General features: G+C 47.2%; 1 protein-coding gene across 1 annotated transcript in view; it reads left to right on the forward strand.

The window, feature by feature from the left end:
- The window catches only part of LOC105386572 (E3 ubiquitin-protein ligase UBR4), an 80,642-nt gene that overhangs the window by 41,150 nt on the left and 16,964 nt on the right, over positions 1 to 22,528 (forward strand). Inside the window, exons 39-79 of the mRNA XM_048625952.1 lie at positions 126 to 310; positions 789 to 950; positions 1,342 to 1,474; positions 1,731 to 1,930; positions 2,154 to 2,384; positions 2,836 to 2,983; positions 3,219 to 3,352; positions 3,659 to 3,814; positions 4,037 to 4,351; positions 4,465 to 4,645; positions 5,038 to 5,243; positions 5,570 to 5,717; positions 5,937 to 6,089; positions 6,575 to 6,716; positions 7,067 to 7,209; positions 7,496 to 7,561; positions 7,757 to 7,920; positions 9,612 to 9,939; positions 11,350 to 11,538; positions 12,408 to 12,506; positions 12,919 to 13,078; positions 13,335 to 13,500; positions 13,780 to 13,953; positions 14,688 to 14,813; positions 15,215 to 15,318; positions 15,406 to 15,550; positions 15,779 to 15,970; positions 16,264 to 16,438; positions 17,183 to 17,317; positions 17,621 to 17,720; positions 18,232 to 18,451; positions 18,709 to 18,908; positions 19,010 to 19,116; positions 19,334 to 19,494; positions 20,236 to 20,376; positions 20,708 to 20,808; positions 20,910 to 21,016; positions 21,159 to 21,292; positions 21,404 to 21,496; positions 21,784 to 21,909; positions 22,374 to 22,523. Coding sequence (XP_048481909.1) covers positions 126 to 310; positions 789 to 950; positions 1,342 to 1,474; positions 1,731 to 1,930; positions 2,154 to 2,384; positions 2,836 to 2,983; positions 3,219 to 3,352; positions 3,659 to 3,814; positions 4,037 to 4,351; positions 4,465 to 4,645; positions 5,038 to 5,243; positions 5,570 to 5,717; positions 5,937 to 6,089; positions 6,575 to 6,716; positions 7,067 to 7,209; positions 7,496 to 7,561; positions 7,757 to 7,920; positions 9,612 to 9,939; positions 11,350 to 11,538; positions 12,408 to 12,506; positions 12,919 to 13,078; positions 13,335 to 13,500; positions 13,780 to 13,953; positions 14,688 to 14,813; positions 15,215 to 15,318; positions 15,406 to 15,550; positions 15,779 to 15,970; positions 16,264 to 16,438; positions 17,183 to 17,317; positions 17,621 to 17,720; positions 18,232 to 18,451; positions 18,709 to 18,908; positions 19,010 to 19,116; positions 19,334 to 19,494; positions 20,236 to 20,376; positions 20,708 to 20,808; positions 20,910 to 21,016; positions 21,159 to 21,292; positions 21,404 to 21,496; positions 21,784 to 21,909; positions 22,374 to 22,523 — 6,500 coding nt within the window. The remainder of the gene's footprint in view (positions 1 to 125; positions 311 to 788; positions 951 to 1,341; positions 1,475 to 1,730; positions 1,931 to 2,153; positions 2,385 to 2,835; positions 2,984 to 3,218; positions 3,353 to 3,658; positions 3,815 to 4,036; positions 4,352 to 4,464; positions 4,646 to 5,037; positions 5,244 to 5,569; positions 5,718 to 5,936; positions 6,090 to 6,574; positions 6,717 to 7,066; positions 7,210 to 7,495; positions 7,562 to 7,756; positions 7,921 to 9,611; positions 9,940 to 11,349; positions 11,539 to 12,407; positions 12,507 to 12,918; positions 13,079 to 13,334; positions 13,501 to 13,779; positions 13,954 to 14,687; positions 14,814 to 15,214; positions 15,319 to 15,405; positions 15,551 to 15,778; positions 15,971 to 16,263; positions 16,439 to 17,182; positions 17,318 to 17,620; positions 17,721 to 18,231; positions 18,452 to 18,708; positions 18,909 to 19,009; positions 19,117 to 19,333; positions 19,495 to 20,235; positions 20,377 to 20,707; positions 20,809 to 20,909; positions 21,017 to 21,158; positions 21,293 to 21,403; positions 21,497 to 21,783; positions 21,910 to 22,373; positions 22,524 to 22,528) is intronic.

The raw sequence follows: 22,528 nt of genomic DNA on the forward strand, positions 1-22,528 counted from the left end.
CTAGAGGTTAATAAATGGTGAAATAGGGTCTTATTCATTTGAGTAGAATCAGTTTGGAGTCAAATTGCAGACAAATAGAATCGGAATACAAACTGACAAGCGCTAATGAAAATATTTTTCCTCAGGCGCCGTATCAGACCACCTAGTGATCAACGCGGATGTGGAAGCAACTAACTACATCATCAAGGCAATATGGCTGCCCGGCTCCCAGACGCAACTAGCGCTAGTGACCTCAGCGTTCGTCAAGATATTCGACCTGAGCACGGATCTCAACAATCCGATGCACTACTTCTTGGTGCCCAGTGGAAAGGTAAAATACAAGTGAAATGTAATTTCTGCAATGATGGATTTTCTTTATTTTTATTTTATTTATTTAAACTGGAACACCAGCAGCTTATACAACTAACATTTTTAAGACAGATATTAAAATTATAATTTCGTTGTACAAGCCAATTAAAGGTGTACACAACATTCTTAAATTATCAATGACAACTTAAAATAAAAATTTATATAAAATTTACAATTTTTGAAGTTAAATAAAATATATAAAAGGTTTTTCTAAGTACTAAGTACAGAGATCACAGTATGAACACAAATATCTTGACAGTGTTCTTTAGATATTTTAATGAAAAAATGAGTCTGCTACTCTGCACCAATGCTGAAAATAATACAAATGAGAGCTAATTTAAAACGGTATATTCATGATGTGGTAATAATTTATGTTCTATTAATAATGTTAATTTAGGGTCTTGCAACCGTTTTTTCTTAAAAAATATCTTCCTTGACAGATCCGCGACGTGACCTTCGTGAACCAAGAAGGCGAGCAGCAGATGCTGTGCATGAGCTCGGCGGGCCACATCTACTGGCAGCCGATGAGCGAGGAGTCGCGCGCCACGCTCGGCACCTTCTACGTCACCAACACGCTGGAGGTGCTGCACCCTGAGATACAGGTCAGTGATGGATGAGTCAGTAATGAGCGAGCAAAGTTAGTTCCAAAAGTGACATTTGTTTTTTACATACGTTTGTGTAGTTTCGAAAATAGTATCGAATCCTGTGATCGCTGCACTGTACGTCTAGTACAGGTTTGAAAGTTTGACGAAAACCATAAAAGTTTATGTTTTCTCGCATACAAAGTGGCGCCTCTAGCGGAAACTATCATGAAATTTTGAAAAATAATGTATGCAGATGACAGAAGAAAACCTAAACTTTTTTCGTTTTCCTTATTTGCAAAACCCGTACTAGAGGCCCAGGGCGACAATCAAAATCGATTTTGCATGCCATCATCATCTACCCTCCGATTATCCTCCATTCAACATAATATCATAATATATTTGTCTCCAGGACGTGGCTGGGCTGGTTGGCGGCGGCGGAGTGTCCATTTACTACTCGCACACGCTCAAGATGCTGTTCTTCTCATACGCGCAAGGGAAGAGCTTCTTAGCTCCACTGAACACAGTCGAAGAGAGTGTCAAAGGTAATCACTTTTAAAGAATACTAGTTTGGTACAGCAGTTACTTGAGGGTTATGAAAATGTTCTTCTACAAAATAGTCTTGAAAATTCAAAAGGCTAGCTGTGGTTTCTACGGCCTTGCTTCAAAGTGAGGATAAAATTGAAACACCTGTCATGCACCTATTGCGTCCTAAAACGTCAACATACAAACATTATGATTACTGAATAATAAACACCCAGTCTATGCTTGACTTGACTTAACAAATCAACCACTCCACAGGTTCAGCAATGATAACGCTATCCTCATCATCAAGCCAGAAGGAGGGCGGCCGCTCGGGCAAGCAGGGCGGCGCGCAGTCGCTCTGCCAGTGGGCCGAGGTGCCCGGGCACCCGGGGCTGGTGACCGCTGTCATGCAGGTGTCCAACAACCCCGTGGTGTTGATGCTCACGCCTAACAGTATTGCTGTGCAGGAGATTAAGGTGAGGACTGTTGTGGGTAATAAGAGGGTGTATTTTATATTTCTTGCGTCTGGTTTAAAAGTGTCAAGTTATGAAAAGAATGTAGCCCAACGGCTGCTGGCTTAAAATCACTAAACTTGACCCAATGATCCCAACGTCTTGAACTATGTGACCCAAAAATAGTAGTTGTCAATATTAATTCAGGTTTGACGGTACGATTCAAACACATCATATTCCCATGCAGGTGGTTCCAGCCAAAGCGAAGATAACCGACATGGTAGCGGTCCGCCACTGGTGCGGCGCGGGCGGCGAACAGAAGAGCACACTCATCCTGCTCTGTGAGGACGGCAGTCTGCGCATGTACGCGGCCAGTCCCGAGCATACCGGCTATTGGCTGTCGCCCGCCATACAGCCTACTCACGCGCCGCGCCGCCGCCCGAGGGCGCTGCCGCATTCTAGCAGGAAGTCGCATCAGGTAATTATTACTCAATCCGTTGAATCGCATCACTTATTGCAATCTAGTCGGAAGGCGCCGCAAGGTATTTTGTATGGAATTACAGAGAAACAAATTCATATTGCCAGGCATAAATTACAATTTCCAAGAGGTAACATTGTTTTTATGGACATTATTACTTTTATAAAACAGCTGTTCCCGCGCGCTTCTCTTTGCCCAAAAAAATTTTCCCGTGGGAATTCCGGGATAAAAAGTAGCCTATGTTCTTTCCCTTTGTATACAAAATTTCATTCAAATCCGTTCAGTAGTTTTGGCGTGAAAGAGTAACAGACAGACAGACAAAGTTACTTTCGCATTTACAATATTGGTTAGGATTAGGATTAGGATATTTATGTCAATTACGATACGTAAACTGACTCTGGGTATTTTGGTATGAGTCGCACAACAATATAACAGTACTCTCTCACAACAGGCAACAAAGTCCAGTGCCCCGGGCAGTCCCCAGTTCCCGATCGACTTCTTCGAGCACTGCCTCACCATGACGGACATCGAGTTCGCGGGCAACGACCTGCTGCAGGTCTACAACACGGCGCAGATCAAACACAGACTGAATACCACGGGTAATTATTACGGCATTTACAACAAGCTTATTATAGGATTTGCGTACGTCCTTGAGTGACGGAATAATTAGGGGGCTTACTCTTGCTCGAAGAAATGCGAAGTTTCGGTATGTTTAGTTCAAGGAGATAGAGTCGTGGTTAGCGAAGAAGAACGCTGAAACATCATTTTCGTGAATATAGACTACCTTCTGAACGTAGTAATTCCTGCATCTATTTAAAAATGATTTCTTTTCAGGTCTGTACGTGGTTTCCACGAAGATGAGTGGTTTCACAATGGAAATAAACAATTCGGATCCGAACGTGGTTATTTGCGGCATCCGCCTGCTGCTCGGCAGTCAGGATGTAGCCAGGACACCGTCTTATGTTGAGGTAAGTTGTTATTCAATGCCTAATTACTCTTGATATTTAATTTGCTTATAGGTATTTAATCCATAACTATGTAACTGTAATCACCGAAGAGGTAGTTTGCCATTCGGTTTTTGCTGTACCTTTCTACTCATTTTATAGATCGCGACTCGTATCGCTGTTCATAAAATTTTAACAGAATGACATGGTCATACGACAATTATAACGTCGCAACTCTTCTTCAGCTTTACTTTTAACAATACCCCACAGACATATATTACACTAGATTCCCCAAGTGTACAAATGGTTGATCATATTATGTACTTTCAGATCTACGGGCGCTCGATCCCCACAATAGTGGTCCGCAGCCGCTGGTACGACATCCCGCTGACGCGCGAGGAGTCGCTGCAGTCGGACAAGAAGCTCACCGTCGTGTTCGGGCCCTCGCAGGACCCTGATGGGGTCACTATGATTGATTCTGTCAAGGTTGGTACAGTGAGAATCACTTAACTTGACCAATTTGATGAAGGGGTTTTTTGGAAGCCCTTGAAAATGTGTGCGGCATGAAGGGCGGATTGAAAGGTGCCATATATGTTGTCTATTAATCTATTGAAGCATTTAGGCGCTCAAAAGGCTCTCATAACATTGAAAGTGTAGATGGCCGACATTTTATTTTTTTGTTTTTAACTAAAATAATTATTGTTTTAGGTATACGGCAAGAACAAAGAGCAATTCGGATGGCCCGAGGAGACGGAAGACTCCGCGTCATGCCCATCATCCAGCAAGATTGCGCAAGAATCGGAAGGCGGCATCGGCTCATGGAAGCCGAGCCCTCTGGAACGCCTGGCGTGCTCTGCTCTAGAAGCTCTGGAGTTAGGAGCGGTGGCCACATCAGCTGTTGGGGCTGAAGGAGCGGCTGAGGCTGCCATGAGGCTGCTGTGTGCGCCCGCCTCGGCTCAGTTGCATGCGCGTGCGCAATGCTTGCTAAGGAATCTGCATGGCAGCAACTATCATCAGTACAAGGTCAGTTGGTTACACTTTGAAAACTTAATGTTGTTAAAATTCTACTCATCTTTTTCCATATAGTCTATATTTTAGTTATATTTTTTGAATACTAACTGAATCCCTATTTACAGGACCAAGCGATCCTGAAGTACGTGTACGACACTCTAGTGGAGCTGGACGCGACGGCGGAGGCTCGCAACATCGACCCCGAGGCGTACTTCCGCGCCGTGGTGTTGGCCCGTAGCGTGGCCGTGACGCGCCCCGCGCACCTCGTGCAGGCCGCGCCGCCCGCTCCGCCGCCGCCCGCTGACGGTAACTACACACAAACACACACACACACACACACATACACAACCACACCACTCAAACACACACTAGGATGTAGACTCTGGATCATACATCAAGGCGATGTGTGACCTTTATTGGGACTGTAGATCCTTTCCCACTAAACCATCGTAGGAGGAAGATCTGCTTGTATACAAAAAGTTCTAGTTCATATCGTGTACTTTTTTAACAAGTTGTCGTGTGTTCTTGCTAGCCTGCTAATATATTCATAGTAACCAATAACGTCGACAGCGGAGGTTACGATTTTAACCACTATCACCGTATATGATTAAGATTATCGTAGTATTCTCGACAATACATAGAAGTCAATTTTACCTACGTAGATATACGTTTTATTCTAACAAATTGTATTGTTCCAGGCGACTGGTCCATCTACTGGTCCGCGCAAGACCCGTCCTCCCCCCCGCACCTGGTGTCCCTGCTGGTGCGGGTGCTGCGGCGCCTGGGGGCGTGCGCCGCGCCGGCGGGCGGCGTGCTGCGGCCCGGCCTGCGCCACGCCGACACCGTGCTGCACGCGCTGCTCGACATACTGCACGCCGCCACGCTGCACGCGCCGCCGCATATGGTATGTTATGGTTACGCAGAAGTACATAAAACTACGAATCGGCTCGATGCGAGTGCTGTGACGCAACTCTCCTATGGAACACCTGGTTTTTGCGATGCGACGTCGCATTGAAGTTGTGTATTGACGGCTTTATTTACTTTAAGCTTCACTTAATTCTAAGATGGCGTTGGTCGCGCACATCCGAGAGCTCACAATAACTTACACATAAATAATCAAAATTACGTGTACCTGTCCATGCTCCGTCATGATGATATCGTTTTAAAGTGTTCCGAAAATTTTCTCTGATGACTTGATGAGTATACCTAATTGTTTCATTTGTTGTTTAGGTGGACTTTGCAAACCAGATCTACCTATCGCTTCTGTTATGTGAAGACCAGACTATCAGCTTTGGTGCTAAGTGTGCGTTGATGCGAGTGCTTCGACCCAGAGTCAAGAGGCGTAGGGTCTACATTCCCTCGCCACCTAATACTCCGGGTAAGTTGACTTGCATTTCACACCGTAATCGTTTCGTCCATTGGAAATAGGCTTTTCCCAAGGTACACCACAATACTCTTTCCTAATTCTTTCTCATCCAGCCATCGGTCCAGCCGGCTGAAGGGTATCCCTCGCTACGATTCTTGGTCTCCGGAAACTCTAATTAATTGACGGAAAAACACCTCACCAGCGACTGAAATTAAACAAAAATAACTTCAGCAGGAGCATCAACGACGACAACCACGCAGCCTCCAGCATCCATCTCGGAGGTGACGTCATCGGAGGCGGAGGCGCGCGACGAGCAGCAGGAGAGCCAGTTCATGGACGTGGACGACCCCATGGAGCCCATCGTGCTGCTGGCCCCCGACGGCGGTGAGTACCATCACGGAGGTGACGTCATCCGGCGGTGAGTACCATCACGGAGGTGACGTCATCGGAGGCGGAGGCGCGCGACGAGCAGCAGGAGAGCCAGTTCATGGACGTGGACGACCCCATGGAGCCCATCGTGCTGCTGGCTCCCGACGGCGGTGAGTACCAGCACGGAGGTGACGTCATCCGGCGATGAGTACCAGCACGGAGGTGACGTCATCCAGCGGTGAGTACCGTCACGGAGGTGACGTCATCGGAGGCGGAGGCGCGCGACGAGCAGCAGGAGAGCCAGTTCATGGACGTGGACGACCCCATGGAGCCCATCGTGCTGCTGGCCCCCGACGGCGGTAAGTGGAGATTGAAAGCTAAGCTGCTGATAGTCTGTTATCGGCCCTACTAGTCAAGGAACAACCGACTACCTATCGAATCTCTATACTATTTATACGACGGTTCAAATAACCCTTTATCTACAACCACATCTTCCGCAGGTCTAGAAGCTCTACTGGATATTCCGCCCGACGCGGACGACGAGACGATGGTGGAGCTCGCCATCGCATTGTCACTGCAGGAGCAAGCGCCGGCCTCCGCGCCACCGCCTGCGCCCCAAGCGGCTAATGTGTCGCCGCCACAGTGAGTACCCAATTGCCCATTCTATCGGATCTGAAAAAACATAATGATTAATCAGTAATAGTCCACTGATAGTCATAGGCTTCACCCAAGGAGGGCCTAACACTCTGTCCTTTGCCCTTCCTAATCCAGCCACTACCTAAGGGCTGGAGGGATTATTACGCTACGTTACCTGGTGGATAATTAGTTAGATTAGCTAACTAATAGATTAGCCAGTTGTTGAGTGTCCAGTGTCCGCCGGACACATATAAAGTACAATTGATACGTCACTTCGGGTCGCTCCATTCATGCGGCTCATATTTCTGTCACATAAATGTTTATTTATTGTATTCTAACGAGTTGTACGTTTGCAGGTCTGACGACGAGGGCAGCACGGCGGCGACGGACGGCAGCACGCTGCGCACGTCGCCCGCGGACGCCGGCGGCTCGGCCGGCTCCGAGAGCGGCTCCGGCGCCGACAGCATCGGGCCCGTGTCCGGCCGCAGCAGCGCGTACGGTACGTGACGTCACTAGTATACTACGTACATACGAGGAATAACTGCTCAATGCAGTGGCCGGCCGCTCCTTGAGAAGCCTTTTTTTCAGGCAGTAGGCCATTACGAGCTGATGATGATGACGAGGTCGTTCAATTCTGATGAAGTAAATAATAAAACCGTGAGGGTATAAGAGTTCCCATGTAGATACCGCGATTGATCGAAAGGTAGACGGTAGTGTTTGAATGAGGAAGGGCAGCATTGGTAGGATTTTGGGCTGATAATTTTAAACTGAGTTGTTATTTTCAGGTGAAATGTCTGCTCCAGCTGCTGGAGGTATTCAAGCGACGAGCTCTGCGCCTGTCCCTATTCCTGGTACGTAATTTAGCGCAAAAGAACATAAGTTAAACAGATTTATTGATTTAGTCAATCAGTGAACATAATTTTCCAGAATATCAATCGCGCAAGCGTATCTTTTTTCAAAATAAGAATTTTGACCACTCCGTGTGCCTCAGTTCTTCAGTATATTACATTAGATTTTTTTAATCATATCATTTACCCTCCCCCCAGGCCCGTCTACATCATCTAGCAGCTCGACAGCCGCTCGTTCGCACGAGTCGGACGGCTCGGCGCGCAAGCTGCACGCGCTGCGGCTGTCTCTGCTCACGGCGGCACTTGATAAGATACCCACTCTGAAGAATTATCCCGGCGTCAGGGCTATACCGTTTATGCAGGTGAGATAAAATATGAGATATGTAGTTAGATGGTGAAGTTAGGGGTCCCCCCAGGCCCGTAGACATCATCTAGTAGCTCGACAGCCGCTCGCTCGCACGAGTCTGACGGCTCGGCGCGCAAGCTGCACGCGCTGCGGCTGTCTCTGCTCACGGCCGCACTTGATAAGATACCCACGTTGTCGCGCTTATGAGAATGGCTAGCTAACGGAGAGGAGAAATGAGAAAGCCAGGGTTCAGCTTGACACAAATTTATTTAAAGGTCAACGTGGGTTAGGCCTACACTACACGATCAGTCAGTTTTCAGTTGGCACGGATAGGGACTCCCCTGAGTCGAAGAGTATCGGCGTGGAATCCCGATAACGCGACCGGCGTGGAAGTCCTCTTCTCCAGTGGCCAGGTAGGTAGGCAGGCAGGTCACGTGGCCGTTGCGTGCGCGTGGCGTGTAGGTCGGCTGCGCGGCGTGGTCAGCAACACGGAGGTAGGGGGTTGCCGAACCAGCACGTAGAGGGCGAGCCGTAGAAACCACGTAGGTGGACCGTGGAGTCGGTAAACCGTACCGTGGACGTAAGCGTGAACCTCGTAGTAGTAGCGTGGACCTTGGACCCCAATATTGGGGAAGACACACACACGATACCACTGGTAATGTCTAGGTCATTCGACACTTTAGAGCGGGCTAGGCACCTAGAGGACTGCCGTGAGGTAGGGTCACGCGCAGTCGATGCCGTAGTCCGTGGACGAATGATCGAGAGCCAGTGGTCACCGAGTGGGGCTGCCGCGATAGTCGGGACACGAACAAAAGACCGCTTCGCTGGCTAGGGATGGGAACGCGTCGATAATTTGAAGAATTGTCGACGTCGCTTGTTAAGTTATCGATAAAGTTGATACTTTAAAAGGGAATTTACAAATAAATTATGAAGTCAATTATTATGATGTAAGTTATTTATTTGGAAGAAATAAATAACGTTACAACGTTGAAGAATTACCCCGGCGTCAGGGCTATACCGTTTATGCAGGTGAGTGATGAGATATGTAGTGTTTATTTTTATTTTATTTTATTTTATTTTATTGGAAAAGGTGTAATAACAGCCAATAGATTACCATATTACATAAAATTCAGCACTATAAAAACATTTTAAATCTATTGCCCAATAGGGCAATAGATTTAAAATGTTTTTTTATCAATAGATAATTACACACAACACTTACATTAACACTAGCTTAAATAAAACTTAACTTAATTAAGCTAAAAATATAACTATTCATGCATTATTTATTTTATGACATAATTATAATTATAAATTAATGAATTAATTCAATTAAGTACATGCTAAAATTTTAAAAACATTTCATAAATCGTTTAGATGGCATATGGTCGCTAGAAATGGGCCAGTACTATCTTATACAATACCTACTGTCTGCGTGTTTACTTTTCCGTGTCGTATGCGGATTTTTTAAAAGGATTGGATGCGGAAAGCAATATATCGCATCGAGTGGAGTGCGGGAGAGACCCACATCTAGCAATGGAGTGCTTTATGATGATGATGATGATAAATTTAGTTTGACATTAAATTTGTTCGTTTCTAACGGAAAACTAACTTTATTTACCAGACTATACCAGCCAACCATAAGCATCTGTCAATCAAACATCATAGGACAAACTATAGTTTACAAAGAATAATCACCCTCCCCAGGTGATACTAATGCTGGCCAGCGACCTGGACACCGCATACGACGCGGATCGCAACGTGCTCGAGCGTCTATTGGAGCTGTTAGTGGCCGAGCTGGACATGAACGGGGAGGAGGCGGCCAAGGACGTGCACCTGAGGACCCACCAGAGGGAGCTGCAGCTCGTCGCTATGAGGCTGTTGAGTAAGTGTTCCATTGATGAAGGGCCATGGCTCGAGTGTCTGTTGGAGCTGCTAGTGGCCGAGCTGGACATGAACGGCGAGGAGGCGGCCAAGGACGTGCATCTGAGGACCCACCAGAGGGAGCTGCAGCTCGTCGCTATGAGGCTGTTGAGTAAGTGTTCCATTGATGAAGGGCCATGGCTCGAGTGTCTGTTGGAGCTGCTAGTGGCCGAGCTGGACATGAACGGCGAGGAGGCGGCCAAGGACGTGCATCTGAGGACCCACCAGAGGGAGCTGCAGCTCGTCGCTATGAGGCTGTTGAGTAAGTGCACTAACGATTGTGTTGTGTGATTGTGTTCGATTATTATAAGACAAGCGATTGTGGATTTTAAATGTATTTAAAGGGATTTACTATGTGAAATGTGAAACAAGATTTGAAAGATGAGGGTGACGGTGATGAAGATGATAATTGATAAGAGATTTTGACTTGTAATAATTAAGTATTTATATTAACAATGCGTTATTTATAATGAGATAAGAAGTTAGAATTAGGAATTTGGTATTAGAATTACTGTTGTAGTGATTTCTTTGAGTTGTTATTTGTATGTGATTGACGTATTTTTCTTCTAAAAGTAGACCGCCGGGCATCTATGCCCGACGCTCGTAATAAGGAGGCGTCGGCGTGAATAAGCGGTGTCGCTGTTCACGCCGCTATTTATAAATATTAGCGGGCTAGGCGCCAAGGCCTTACTATCGGTTCCCCTCATCTCGCCTAATCTTTATTGCTCAAAACTCGATTCGCATAACTCGTATGGTCTAAACTTTATTTGCCGAATCATCACTTTGCCTAGACTTATGTGGCATAAGACTCGTTTCGTCTAAAACTCTTTTGGCACAATCTTGAAACACCTAAGTCTCGTTTGCACAAATTTATCTTCGTCTATACCTTTGTATAATCTTGTTTATTCTAATATTATCTTATTAAATGATATAATGAAGTATGTAGTAAATGTAAAAATTGTGGTATTTTCTCCTACATACCGAAAAACACGATATTGAATGATTAAAAAATCGAATTACAATCGCCATTAAACCCCATGGGATCGAAACCTAAAGATAGGTGCGACGACGAGCAAAGCGAGGAGGAGCGTGTTAGGTGCACATGTTCGTCAAAACCAAAGCGGAGCGTTTTCCACACAGCGGAAACAATACAAGGCACCAGTTTGCGTTATATAGAGCGTCGCTCCGTCAAAGTTAAAGCCAAACGAATATGATTACTTTGTAAAACCTATGCCATAGCATTATTAGACTATTCAAGATTTGGGCACACTATTATTAGGCTAAACAAGATTATACGAAATAACTTTTTACTAAACGAGATTTATGCCATACGATTTTCGGCGAAACGAGACTTTGACCAAACGTTACTATGCAATACGAGATTAGGCAAATAAATCTTAGGCCTAAAAAGGTAGAACCCCTTACTATACTTGCAACCTATTATCTTGATGGTAGTGTTGATATTATGTTAGGTTACCGGAATTACAATGTAGCTCTACTAATTACCTCTCCCATCCCACAGGCGTCCTAATGGCTCGCTGGAAGAACCAGGGCATCCCGGCCGGGGCGTCCCGCACGGAGATCAACCAGGCTACCAGCGCCGCGCACGTGTCGCGCCTCGCCGCCATGGCGCTGGTGCGGGCCGGGGCTCCCGCGCACTGCTTCAACGTGTTGACAGCCTTACTGCCGTATTGGAAGGAGAAAGGGAATAGTGAGTTAGCTTTTTGATAGTGGTTAGGGTTGGGTGAATGGTGTAGATGAGAGGAGGAAGGAATGAAAGTGTTAGAGAAGGACGAAAGTAGCTAAGTAAAACCAGGCCACAAGCGCCGCGCACGTGTCGCGCCTCGCCGCCATGGCGCTGGTGAGGGCCGGGGCTCCCGCGCACTGCTTCAGCGTGCTCACGGCTTTATTGCCGTATTGGAAGGAGAAGGGGACCAGTGAGTTCACTATCGATGGTTAAATGGTATAGATGAGAGGAGGAAGGAATGAATGCGTTAGACAAGGATGAAAGTAGCTAAGTAATACCAGGCCACGAGCGCCGCGCACGTGTCGCGCCTCGCCGCCATGGCGCTGGTGCGGGCCGGGGCTCCCGCTCACTGCTTCAACGTGTTGACAGCCTTACTGCCGTATTGGAAGGAGAAGGGGAATAGTGAGTTGGCTTTTTGAGAGGATAAGGGGTGGGGTGAATGGATGAGAGAAGGAAGAATGAGTGGGTTGGAGACGGACGAAAGTAGCGGAAATCAACCAGGCCACGAGCGCCCGTATACTGCTTCAACGTGCTCACGGCCTTACTGCCCTATTGGAAGGAGAAGGGGACCAGTGAGTTGGCTTTTTGATGGTGGTGGTTAGGGTTGGGGTGTGGTGTAAATGAGAGGATGAAGGAATGAGTGGGTTGAAGGAGGTTGAAAGTAGGACGTTAACAAGGTTTTTGAGATATTTTATACGTTTTCTGTGATAATGATGTTTGTAATAAAATAATGAATTTTGTAACGATTTCTTCGGCCTAAAAAGGAAAGGGTCAGGTTTGTAGAATCAAAAAACCTCAGAAGGCACATTTACTAAACTGTTGTTTGTTTTTAGACCCAGGAGCCAGCCCGCCTGGCCAGCAGTTGCTGAGGCCGATGCCGTCACAGCCGCTACCCGATATGCAGCCGTTCTTTGTCAAGGAATATGTGAAAGGTAAAGGTGGGTACAGGCCAGTGTTACGTGTCGTAATGTAACTTGTCACACGGCGAGCGGCGAGCAGGAGGCGTTCGAAGAATGTAGAAATCTATGTGTTGTAGTCAATTTCAGGACAAGGCGGTAACAGGTTCGCTGCGATGCCACATTACGCATCGTAACACAGGTTAGTACCCACTTTATTATTTGTTTGACCCTGTAAAGATGCTTGACAGTGTCGTCTGTCATTGGCTATTGATATATCGTTTACATAGCTAACGCCCGCTTAATCTAATACCTAATATAGAAATCAAATTTGTGATTTACGAGTTCTAACCCAGATACTAAACCAATGAAGCTAGAACACGAGACAGCCTCAAATACCAAAACACCATTTCAAGAGCCCAACTTTACCATTCCCATTTGTCCGCAGGTCACGCTCTCGACGTGTTCGACAACTACCCCCAGCTACTCATGGAGATGGCGCTGCGGCTACCGTGCCAGATCCACAAGCACTGCGACCCGACCACCTTCGACCAGCGCTGGCGGACGCTGCTGGCGGATTATATGATGAACCAGCAGACGCCGCTTAGGTATGCAGCGTCATTGCATTGTCACAAAGTCCTTTCGCCTTTTTACTTTTAAATTTATCACCCAAAAGGAAAGAAGGAAGATGATAACGATGAACGCTTGTCTTCTTTTCCGTGGGATCGCTTTTTACAATAGATCATCTACCGAATAGTCTTGGGCTATGTGGATTGAGTAGTGATATCTTGAGTGGTCTTTTCGATTCCCACTCTCTTGGTCGGTAGATTACAATCAGACACTAACATAATCATTCCACTACAGGAAGCAAGTCCGCAAACTGCTCCTGTTACTCTGCGGCACGCGTGAGCGCTACCGACAACTGCGGGACGTGCACGCGCTGGACGCGCACCTGCAGCACGCGCGCGCGCTCGCCGCCACGCCGCACCCGCCCTACGACCAGCTCGTGCAGCTCATGGAGCACCTCAAGGTGACTGCTGCTGTCTCTGTCGCACTGTCCCTCGCAGCACGTGCAGCTACCGGCAGCTATACTGACGAAAAACTAACGAACGAGAGCTACCGTGCAATTTGCACGTTTAACACACCGAGACAGAGTCGCTGATGGCTCAGGACTCAGGAACTGTGTGTTTCGTCATAATAATATCGAGTGGCCCCTCTGTGTCGTGACGATGTGCAAACTGTTAACAATAATGATAAAACTATGACCTTGTAACTGATCATCAACTTAAATCCTTCATTTCTCCCTCAGGCATGCTCGGAGATCGTATCCGCTCGCACCGGCAACTGGCAACTAGCGTGCCTGAGCTCCCGGCGCGAGGCGCTCGGCTGGCTGGTGGCGGTGGCGCGGCGCGTGCACCCGCACGTGGCGCCCCCCGTGCTGCAGCTGCTGCAGCAGGCGCTGCACCCGCCCGCCTCCAGCAAGGTATGATGTAGTGTGTCACCTGGCAGCTGGTAGCCTGAGCTCCCGGCGCGAGGCGCTCGGCTGGCTGGTGGCGGTGACGCGGCGCGTGCACCCGCACGTGGCGCCCCCCGTGCTGCAGCTGCTGCAGCAGGCGCTGCACCCGCCCGCCTCCAGCAAGGTATGCTGTAGTGTGTCACCTGGCAGCTGGTAGCCTGAGCTCCCGGCGCGAGGCGCTCGGCTGGCTGGTGGCGGTGGCGCGGCGCGTGCACCCGCACGTGGCGCCCCCCGTGCTGCAGCTGCTGCAGCAGGCGCTGCACCCGCCCGCCTCTAGCAAGGTACAAGAACATAATACTAGTGCTTCACATGGCAGCTAAAAACACGAATTTGCAAACGGGGGTAGCTAAAAGCGCACCAATCGCTTCGCTCGATCGTCGACGTTTTATGACCGTTCCTTTGGCATGACGTAACGAAAAGCAGCGCAACGCTGCAATGGGGCCACACGTTTCAATAAGGGTCTTTTATGATAATTTCCTAACAGCGGAGCCAAGGCGCAACGAATACAGCGTTGAGTTGCGATGAGGTCGCGCAAGCCGCTAGTATGTTATAAGGCCAAGGCTCGCTGCTGCTACACAGGCTACATAGATGCCTCGAGACGGCCCGCGGCACCGACTTTTGGTCAGAAGAAAGAAGAGAAGAAGAGTTCTCGATTGATGCCATATGAAAGAAGCCATATTTAAAACGTGTTTTAATTGCAGCCGTCGTCGTCGTCGTCTGAGTGGGGCGAGCGCGAGCGCAGCGCGGACAGCGACGCGTTCGTGTCGGACGGCTCCAAGTTCCAGGAGCAGCGGGTGCCGCAGCTCGTGCAGCAGATACTTAAGCAGGTAAGTTATTTTTGGTCTTCTTTCTTGTTTAGTCTTCTTTCTCAGTTCTTCAAAAATCCAATGAAAGATCTCACACATAATGATGGGTCGCAACATACCGATCCGCAGTGCCAAAGCTTATCTCATTTATGTTATCTGAACTAACGCACGCTATTGCCGAGCGTAGCTGGCAGCACACGGCACAATCAAATAAAATGTCATAATTATTTTTGGTCTAGTTCTCACAAAAATTAGTAGTGCTAAAATTCGTTCATTTACACTGCTAGCTACCTGTTATCACGTTCTCGGCCTCGCCTCCATTCTGTCATGCCATGGTCGGTTGCTCATGTAGTTGCCGAAGTGTACAGATAACTGCTGTCTCATACATAACTAACAGTAACATAACGGGTACTTTTATGCAGGTATCCGAAGACGAACTTCGCCAGTTTATAAAGGCTTTCCTCCTGGAGACCAACTCGACAGCTGTGCGTTGGCAAGCGCATTCACTGCTACTGGCTATTTACAAGTAAGTTTTACTAAATAGCCACATAATGAAGGCTTTAGTTTCGCTTATCCTTGTTTTGTTTTTAATATTTTATCCTACTTTTCACAGCAACTGTTCGCAAGCTGATCAAGCAAACCTGGTATCACTGTTGTGGGGCATATGGCCGACATTACCTCAGTACGGAAGGAAGGCTTCACAATTCGTCGATCTGCTCGGTTACTTCACTCTCAAGACTCCTAACATCGACTCTGAGGTAATTGCTCAATACCATTATCATATGCTTATAAATCAATTTATTAAATTCTATTGGATATGTTATCTATGTAAAAAAGTTACAACCACACACACACCACAAACTTATTTTGCTATGTAATTAAAAACTTAAAACAATACTTCATACTGAATAATCCTCTTTCGTTATCCCCATATCTCTGACCTACACCTTACTTATTACATAATGTGTCTCACTCTACCCACACAGAAGTACGTAGCAAGCGCGGTAGACCTGCTCCGCAGCCAGAACGGCCTCCTGGCGCGGCACGGCAACGCGGCGCTGTACGCGGCACTCGGCTCGTTCGTGGAGCTGGACGGCTACTACCTCGAGTCGGAGCCGTGCCTCGTGTGCAACAACCCCGAGGTGCCCATGGCCACCATCAAGCTGCCCACCATCAAGGTAATATTTTAGATAGTTTAGACGATAACGCTTCTGTAAGGGTTTCGCACTGATGATTACCTGAATCAATCAATTTCAATTGGAAGTAATATTCTATGCTCTAATAGACTCTGTCTCAGCATAAATTGTCCCTTATCCTTCTATTTTGGCACCCGGAGCCCGGGAATTACCATATGCATCGTGTCTTTATGGGCGATCTATCTAGTTGGCTGTTATCAGATGTCTCCCCAAATGAAACAGACTGTATCATTGCCTGAAGCATTAGTCAATAAACCACAACTTTCCTCCACCAGATCGACTCAAAGTTCACGACGACCACGCAAATAGTGAAGCTAGTCAGCAGCCACATGATCAGCCGCATCAGCCTGCGCATCGGCGACATCAAGCGCAGCAAGATGGTGCGCACCATCAACTTCTACTACAACAACCGCACCGTGCAGGCCGTGCAGGAGCTCAAGAATAAACCTGGTGGGTTCACTAGATATATGACTGTTGATAAAAAGACCCTTGCCCCAGCAGTGGGGATGTGATGGGTTGTGATGATTTGTTGGCATATAAAGTTGATACATGAACGATATAATGGACGATTTCTTGTGAAACTTGGATTGTTGTGAAACTTTATAGTGTCTCAGACTAGTTGTGTACTTGAACGTGCTGTAATTAGCCTCTGTCAGTGTAGCATATACTATGAAATATTTTTTAGATTTAAGTATGATTATCTTCAGAAGCGTCCGTAGTCGAGCGGGCCTCAGTGATCGTAACTGATCGCTGAGGTTAAGCAACAACTGACACGGTCAGCCATTGGATGGGTGACCAATTTCAAGTGGTGCTTTTCTGGACGCTTCCGTGCTTCGGACGGCACGTTAAGCCGTGGGTCCCGGTTGCTGCTTCGGCAGCAGTCGTTAAGCCTAGTCAGAGGCCTTCGGGCGGCTTGAAAAACATCTGACAGTCGGGTTGCCCACTTACTCGACAACTCTCTCAGCACAAGCTTGCTTGTGTTGGGGTCCACCAACCCGCACTTGGCCAGCGTGGTGGACTAGGCCTAAACCCTTCCTTCATTGGAAGGAGACCCGTGCCCCAGCAGTGGGGACGTAATGGGTCGTGATGATGATCTTCAGAATGTTTAACTGTTGATAATGTGGCACTCTCTTTTCCTTACCTTATACCAACCACTGTTTAAAGATAATTAATTATTTATTGTAATTCCCCCAGGCATGTGGCACAAAGCGAAGCGCGTGCAGCTGCAATCAGGCCAATCAGAAGTCCGCGTCGACTTCCCGCTGCCGATCGTCGCTTGCAACCTCATGATGGAGTACGCCGACTTCTACGAGAACCAACAGGCTACTGGTGAGAAATGTTTATAGCCAGCTGATTTGTCAGTGTGTATTGTGAAATAGCCAATTAGGTGAGAGCTGGAACTGGCGACGCTTTTTCCATATTTTACTTTAAATAGGGCTCACGACATTTAATACAGATCAGATTTTTGAAATGCAGATCAATACTAATGTTACATAGCCGAAACTAATGTCCTGGCCTGCTTTCTCGTCTCAAAGCAGCTACCAGCATTGTAAACTTGATTTGTAGATTTGCTGTTAATCATATTTTATTGCTATTCCATGTAATTAACATGTAAATATTCCCTGTGTTCAGGCGAGTCGCTGCAGTGCCCGCGCTGCTCGCAGCTGGTGCCGGCCAACCCGGGCGTGTGCGCCAACTGCGGCGAGAACGTGTTCCAGTGCCACAAGTGTCGGTTAGTAACATTAGTGAAGTTGGTAATGTTATGTAATCTTGAGAGGAGTCTTGAACTCCTTAACTCTATGATTAGAATCACACCCCCTTAAGTTAGTGGATGCTTGAGCTATTGAACTGTTTTGTCACTCTCTGACAGAGAGTTATAATTTGTTCTGTGACAGAGAATGACAACAGTTCAGTAGCTAAAGCGTCCACTAACTTTTTTATGAATAAGGGGGACAGTCTGTAGCGTCGTCGTAGCTCCGAAAGTTGGTTGGTTGGACAGAGAAGTCAGTGGTATCTAAGACGCGAAACGTATTGAATGATAGTAATTATAATGGTAAGTTTTTTGTGTGAATTCAATAACCATAATGTGACATCCAAATCTATTCAGCATTTGTATAATAATGTTATAAGCCCATTTCTTTCTAGATTGTTTATGTCTGTATTGTTTTAAGTTAAGTTACTTGCTTAAGACTTATAATTTTTTATGAACCAGTCATTAACAAACACACTCCACCTCCTCACAGTGCAATAAACTATGACGAGAAAGATCCCTTCCTATGCCACGCGTGCGGGTTCTGCAAGTACGCCAAGTTCGACTACACGCTGTCAGCTCGACCTTGTTGCGCCGTCGACACCATAGAGAATGATGAAGAAAGGAAGAAGATGGTGCAGACTATAGGCGCGCTGTTGGACAAGGCCGATAGAGTGTACCGGCAGTTGACCGCTAACAAGCCCGTTTTGGAGGTTAGTTCATTGTTCTTTAAAATACCAATATCTCTAAAGCTCATGAAAGCATGACAAGAGAACAGTCGGAGAGCGCCAAAGCCGCAGTAGATCAATATCGATCGAGCGGCATGGCGCAAACCAAAGGCGTCGCTCGGTGGAGAAGAATTCCTGACAGCTTTAGTGTTATCATAAGCCCGCGCAACCCCCATCGCACTATGGTTCGGTTAGGTTCGCACCTTAAAAAACATATTTTAAATCCCAATTCTCCCCTCCAGTCGCTGCTACACAAGATAAGCGAGCACCGCGTGGACCGCCCCTGTGACGAAGCCCCCGCTCCAGCTGTCGCCACGGCGGCCTCGTTCGCCGGCGCGCAGATCAACCGCGTCATACAGTCACTGGCGCACAAGTACTGTGTGGATAGTCGCAGCCATTTTGAGGATTTGTCCAAGATTATACAGAAGGTTTTGGCTTGCAGGTTGGTTTCAGTTTTCAAACAGAGATAGTGATAACATATAAATGTAAGCGCAGAATCTTCGATTGTTATGAACTTTGGCCTAAATAAATGTAATTTTTCAGGAAAGAACTAGTATCGTATGACCGTATGCAGAGTGAGCAACTCAAGGGTGACTCGGTGCCCGTCTACGCCGGCTTGGTACAGAACTACGATGGAGAAGTTACTAAAGGTATGCTTACCTTGTAATTCTCATCAACTTACAAAGCGTATAAAGATTTTTACATAGAATATTCCTTGGAGGTCGATGCGATGCTCATGCTAATGATTTGTTATTCTGAAAATCTCTTCTTTCTTAATGTTATTATTACCATAATAATCCAATAATGTCCTCAAGTGGACCTGAAGGGCCTGACTCCAACTACCTTTAACAGTAAACGCTGTTCCAGAGTCCGGCGGCGGCTGCTACGGCTGTTCGCTAGCTTGCGCCGAACACTGCCTGACCCTACTGCGGGCACTCGCCTCGCAGCCCGAGCACCGCGCGCGCCTGTGCCGCTTCGGCCTGGTGCAGGAGCTGGTGCAGCACAACCTGCACCGCGGCACCACGCAGGTCAGTGTGTGTGTGTGTGTGTGTGTGTGTGTGTGTGTGTGTGTGTGTGTGTGTGAGCCTCGCAGCCCGAGCACCGCGCGCGCCTGTGCCGCTTCGGCCTGGTGCAGGAGCTGGTGCAGCACAACCTGCACCGCGGCACCACGCAGGTCAGTGTGTGTGTGTGTGTGTGTGTGTGTGTGTGTGTGTGTGTGTGAGCCTCACAGCCCGAGCACCGCGCGCGCCTGTGCCGCTTCGGCCTGGTGCAGGAGCTGGTGCAGCACAACCTGCACCGCGGCACCACGCAGGTCAGTGTGTGTGTGTGTGAGTTTGTGTACTGAAAGAGCGTTTTTACTGAGTGCGTGTGTGTACAGGGTGAGTATGAGTACTAAGTGAGTATGTGTAATAAGTGAGTGTATGTACTGAGTGAGTATATGTACTGAGTGAGTGTGTGTACTGAGAGAGTATGTGTACTGAGTTAGTGCGTTTACTGGATGTGTGTGTATACTGAGTTCGTTTGTGTACTAATTGATTATGTGTACTGAGTGACGGTGTGTAATTAGTGAATGTGTACTGAGTGAGTGTGTGTATTGAATGCGTGTGTGTACTGAGTGTGTGAGTACTGGATAACTGTGTATATCTACTGATTGCGTGTGTATTATTTTACACACTCTATTCGTGCATTTTTCATAATATTTCTCGTTGCTTTCACGTAACACGCGTTATAACGCTGCCCTCATGTATTATGTGTTGTAATTTCTACAGAGTCAAGAGGAGGTGCGCGCGCTGATCTGCCTGGTGACGCGCGACAACCTGCCGGCCACGGAGCAGCTGTGCACGCTGCTCTCCCAGCGCGTCACGCTGTCGCTCATGGGCCACGCCGCCTCGCACCACCACAACAACTCGGTCAGTATTACTGTCACCCACGATGATAGTCTACTACTGCTCACAGCCAACAAGCCAACCGTCCAACTGCTCGCAGCCAAGAGGTCAAGCCTATTGAAGCAGTACTACTGTCAGCTGTAACAACAGCCAATGATCCTTGACTGCTGTAACACTGGCAAAAAACCACAGCCAATAGAAGTGTCGCAACGCTTAGAGCGATCTTCATTTTCCAACCACTATCATAGTATAGTCTAAGGTCTACGGACACTCTAAGCGAGGGTATAATGGAAGCGATGGGGGTTGTATTACTGTCTGAGTTAGTTATCTTATCAATATTTTTTGTGTCTTACAGGTGCGTCCACTGATAGTGTTGCTTGGCGCGTTGGTGAAAGTTCAAGACTCTGTCGAATGTTGGGAGGTCAGACTTCGCTGCATTGTTAGACTTTGGGTCTGGTAAGTAAACAAATTTGAAAGAGTTAAAATTTTCATGAAGAAAAATCCATTTAGCAACGCATTGATCTTGATGAAGATACTAAACTGTTATTTTCATCCAGGTGCTCTCCTCAACTGACAGAAGTGGCGGCCATAGCGCCCGCCGCGTCTACCATCTTGAAAGCCGAGCTGGCTGGAATACCAGGCATCACTTCTGTTTCGCACAACTGTAAGTATTTCTACAATTCTAACTAAATACATATCTGAAAGTAACAAAAATTTATTTTTGAATCACTTGAAACTTAATCTAAAACTTAACTAAATTACTTATGGGTAATAAGTAGCCGTAAAAAAACAATTTTGATTTATAGCGCAACAGTTCGCTCTGCAACAAGTGGCGCTGCCGTGCCTGCGGTACATGCAGGAACTAATGGCGCCACTGTCGCCCGCGCCGCCCGCCAACGGAAGCACGCCTGAGGGCGACCCACCGGCCAAGGACTCTAAGGTATTTGAGATACGGACACTATTGCCTTGATTATCTTAATGCGTTCACTTTGTCTCTGAGCTTTATTTACTTCATTGACAATCAATTTAAATTGTTGTTTTTTTGTAACAGGAAACTGTGGCGAATACTACCCCGCCCAGCAACGCCCTACCTTCATCCAGTGGCAACGTGGTAGTCGATTTGGCAGCATGGATGGCGGGCAAGGTAACACTCGTTCTACTTATACTAGTCCTCTTTTATATTACTGATTAATACAGTACAATGCAGACAACAGATGACATATGAGAATCTAGTCAAAATCAGTCATCAACGTTAGTGGCCTTGATAAGGTAGGCCATGGCTTTCCCGACCATGCTAATTACAACTTATGGCTTATGAATCTTATGATATAGCGCCACTGACCAACATGACAGTGGCCATGAGCAAATCGTCATACGCGGCAGCCGCACTTTGTTGAGGTTCATTATCATAATTATGTTTTTATTATGTAGGTGCCGCACACGGAATGGCGCCGCCTGGTGGCGCCCCCTATCCCGATCCCGGAGAACCCGCCCGAGCCCATGCCGCCGCGCGACCTGCACCTCGCGCACAAGTTCGTCGCTAAATGGAAGGAACGAGTGAGTGCTAGTTAACACTAAGACTAAGACTGTGTCTCTTTCTCGTTGTGTTCTCTTCTTATTCATGATTTATATACTGACTGTGGTCTTTGTGCCTCTTATGTATGATTTATTCGCTGTCTGTCTCCTCTGCACGGTTGTCAGGTATCTTCGTAGGTATACGACATTATATTGCGATTAATACGGCGCTGTGATTGGTGGAACACGTTTTAAGTTTATACGACGTACATAACTGACCGCTGCAGGGGGAGATATTCTAATTGATATCCCGTCATCTTTTAAATTGTGGTAATCATCTACCAAATAAGAGGGAGCAATGCTTCCTGCAACACTGAGGATTGTTTTGTAGCCGTCTTGTTTTGTTTATTGCCAAAACCGTACATGTTCCTCAATATCTAGCCTAGACTAGATATTAGAGCTACATTTATCTAACATTCCTTTATAACCATAACGTTCCTCCTCAGGTGCTGCTCTCCCACGGCATGCGCCCTCTTTCGCTGGAGAACGGCGGGTGGCTGAAGCCGGTGATGTTCGACCCGTCGTCCCGCATCGCGCGCGACACCGCCTGCCAGATGGTGCGCTCGCTCTGCGACTCCTACGAGAGGACTAAAGCTGTAAG

The sequence above is a fragment of the Plutella xylostella genome, chromosome 15 (genome assembly GCF_932276165.1).
Source record: "Plutella xylostella chromosome 15, ilPluXylo3.1, whole genome shotgun sequence".
Lineage (NCBI taxonomy): Eukaryota > Metazoa > Arthropoda > Insecta > Lepidoptera > Plutellidae > Plutella > Plutella xylostella.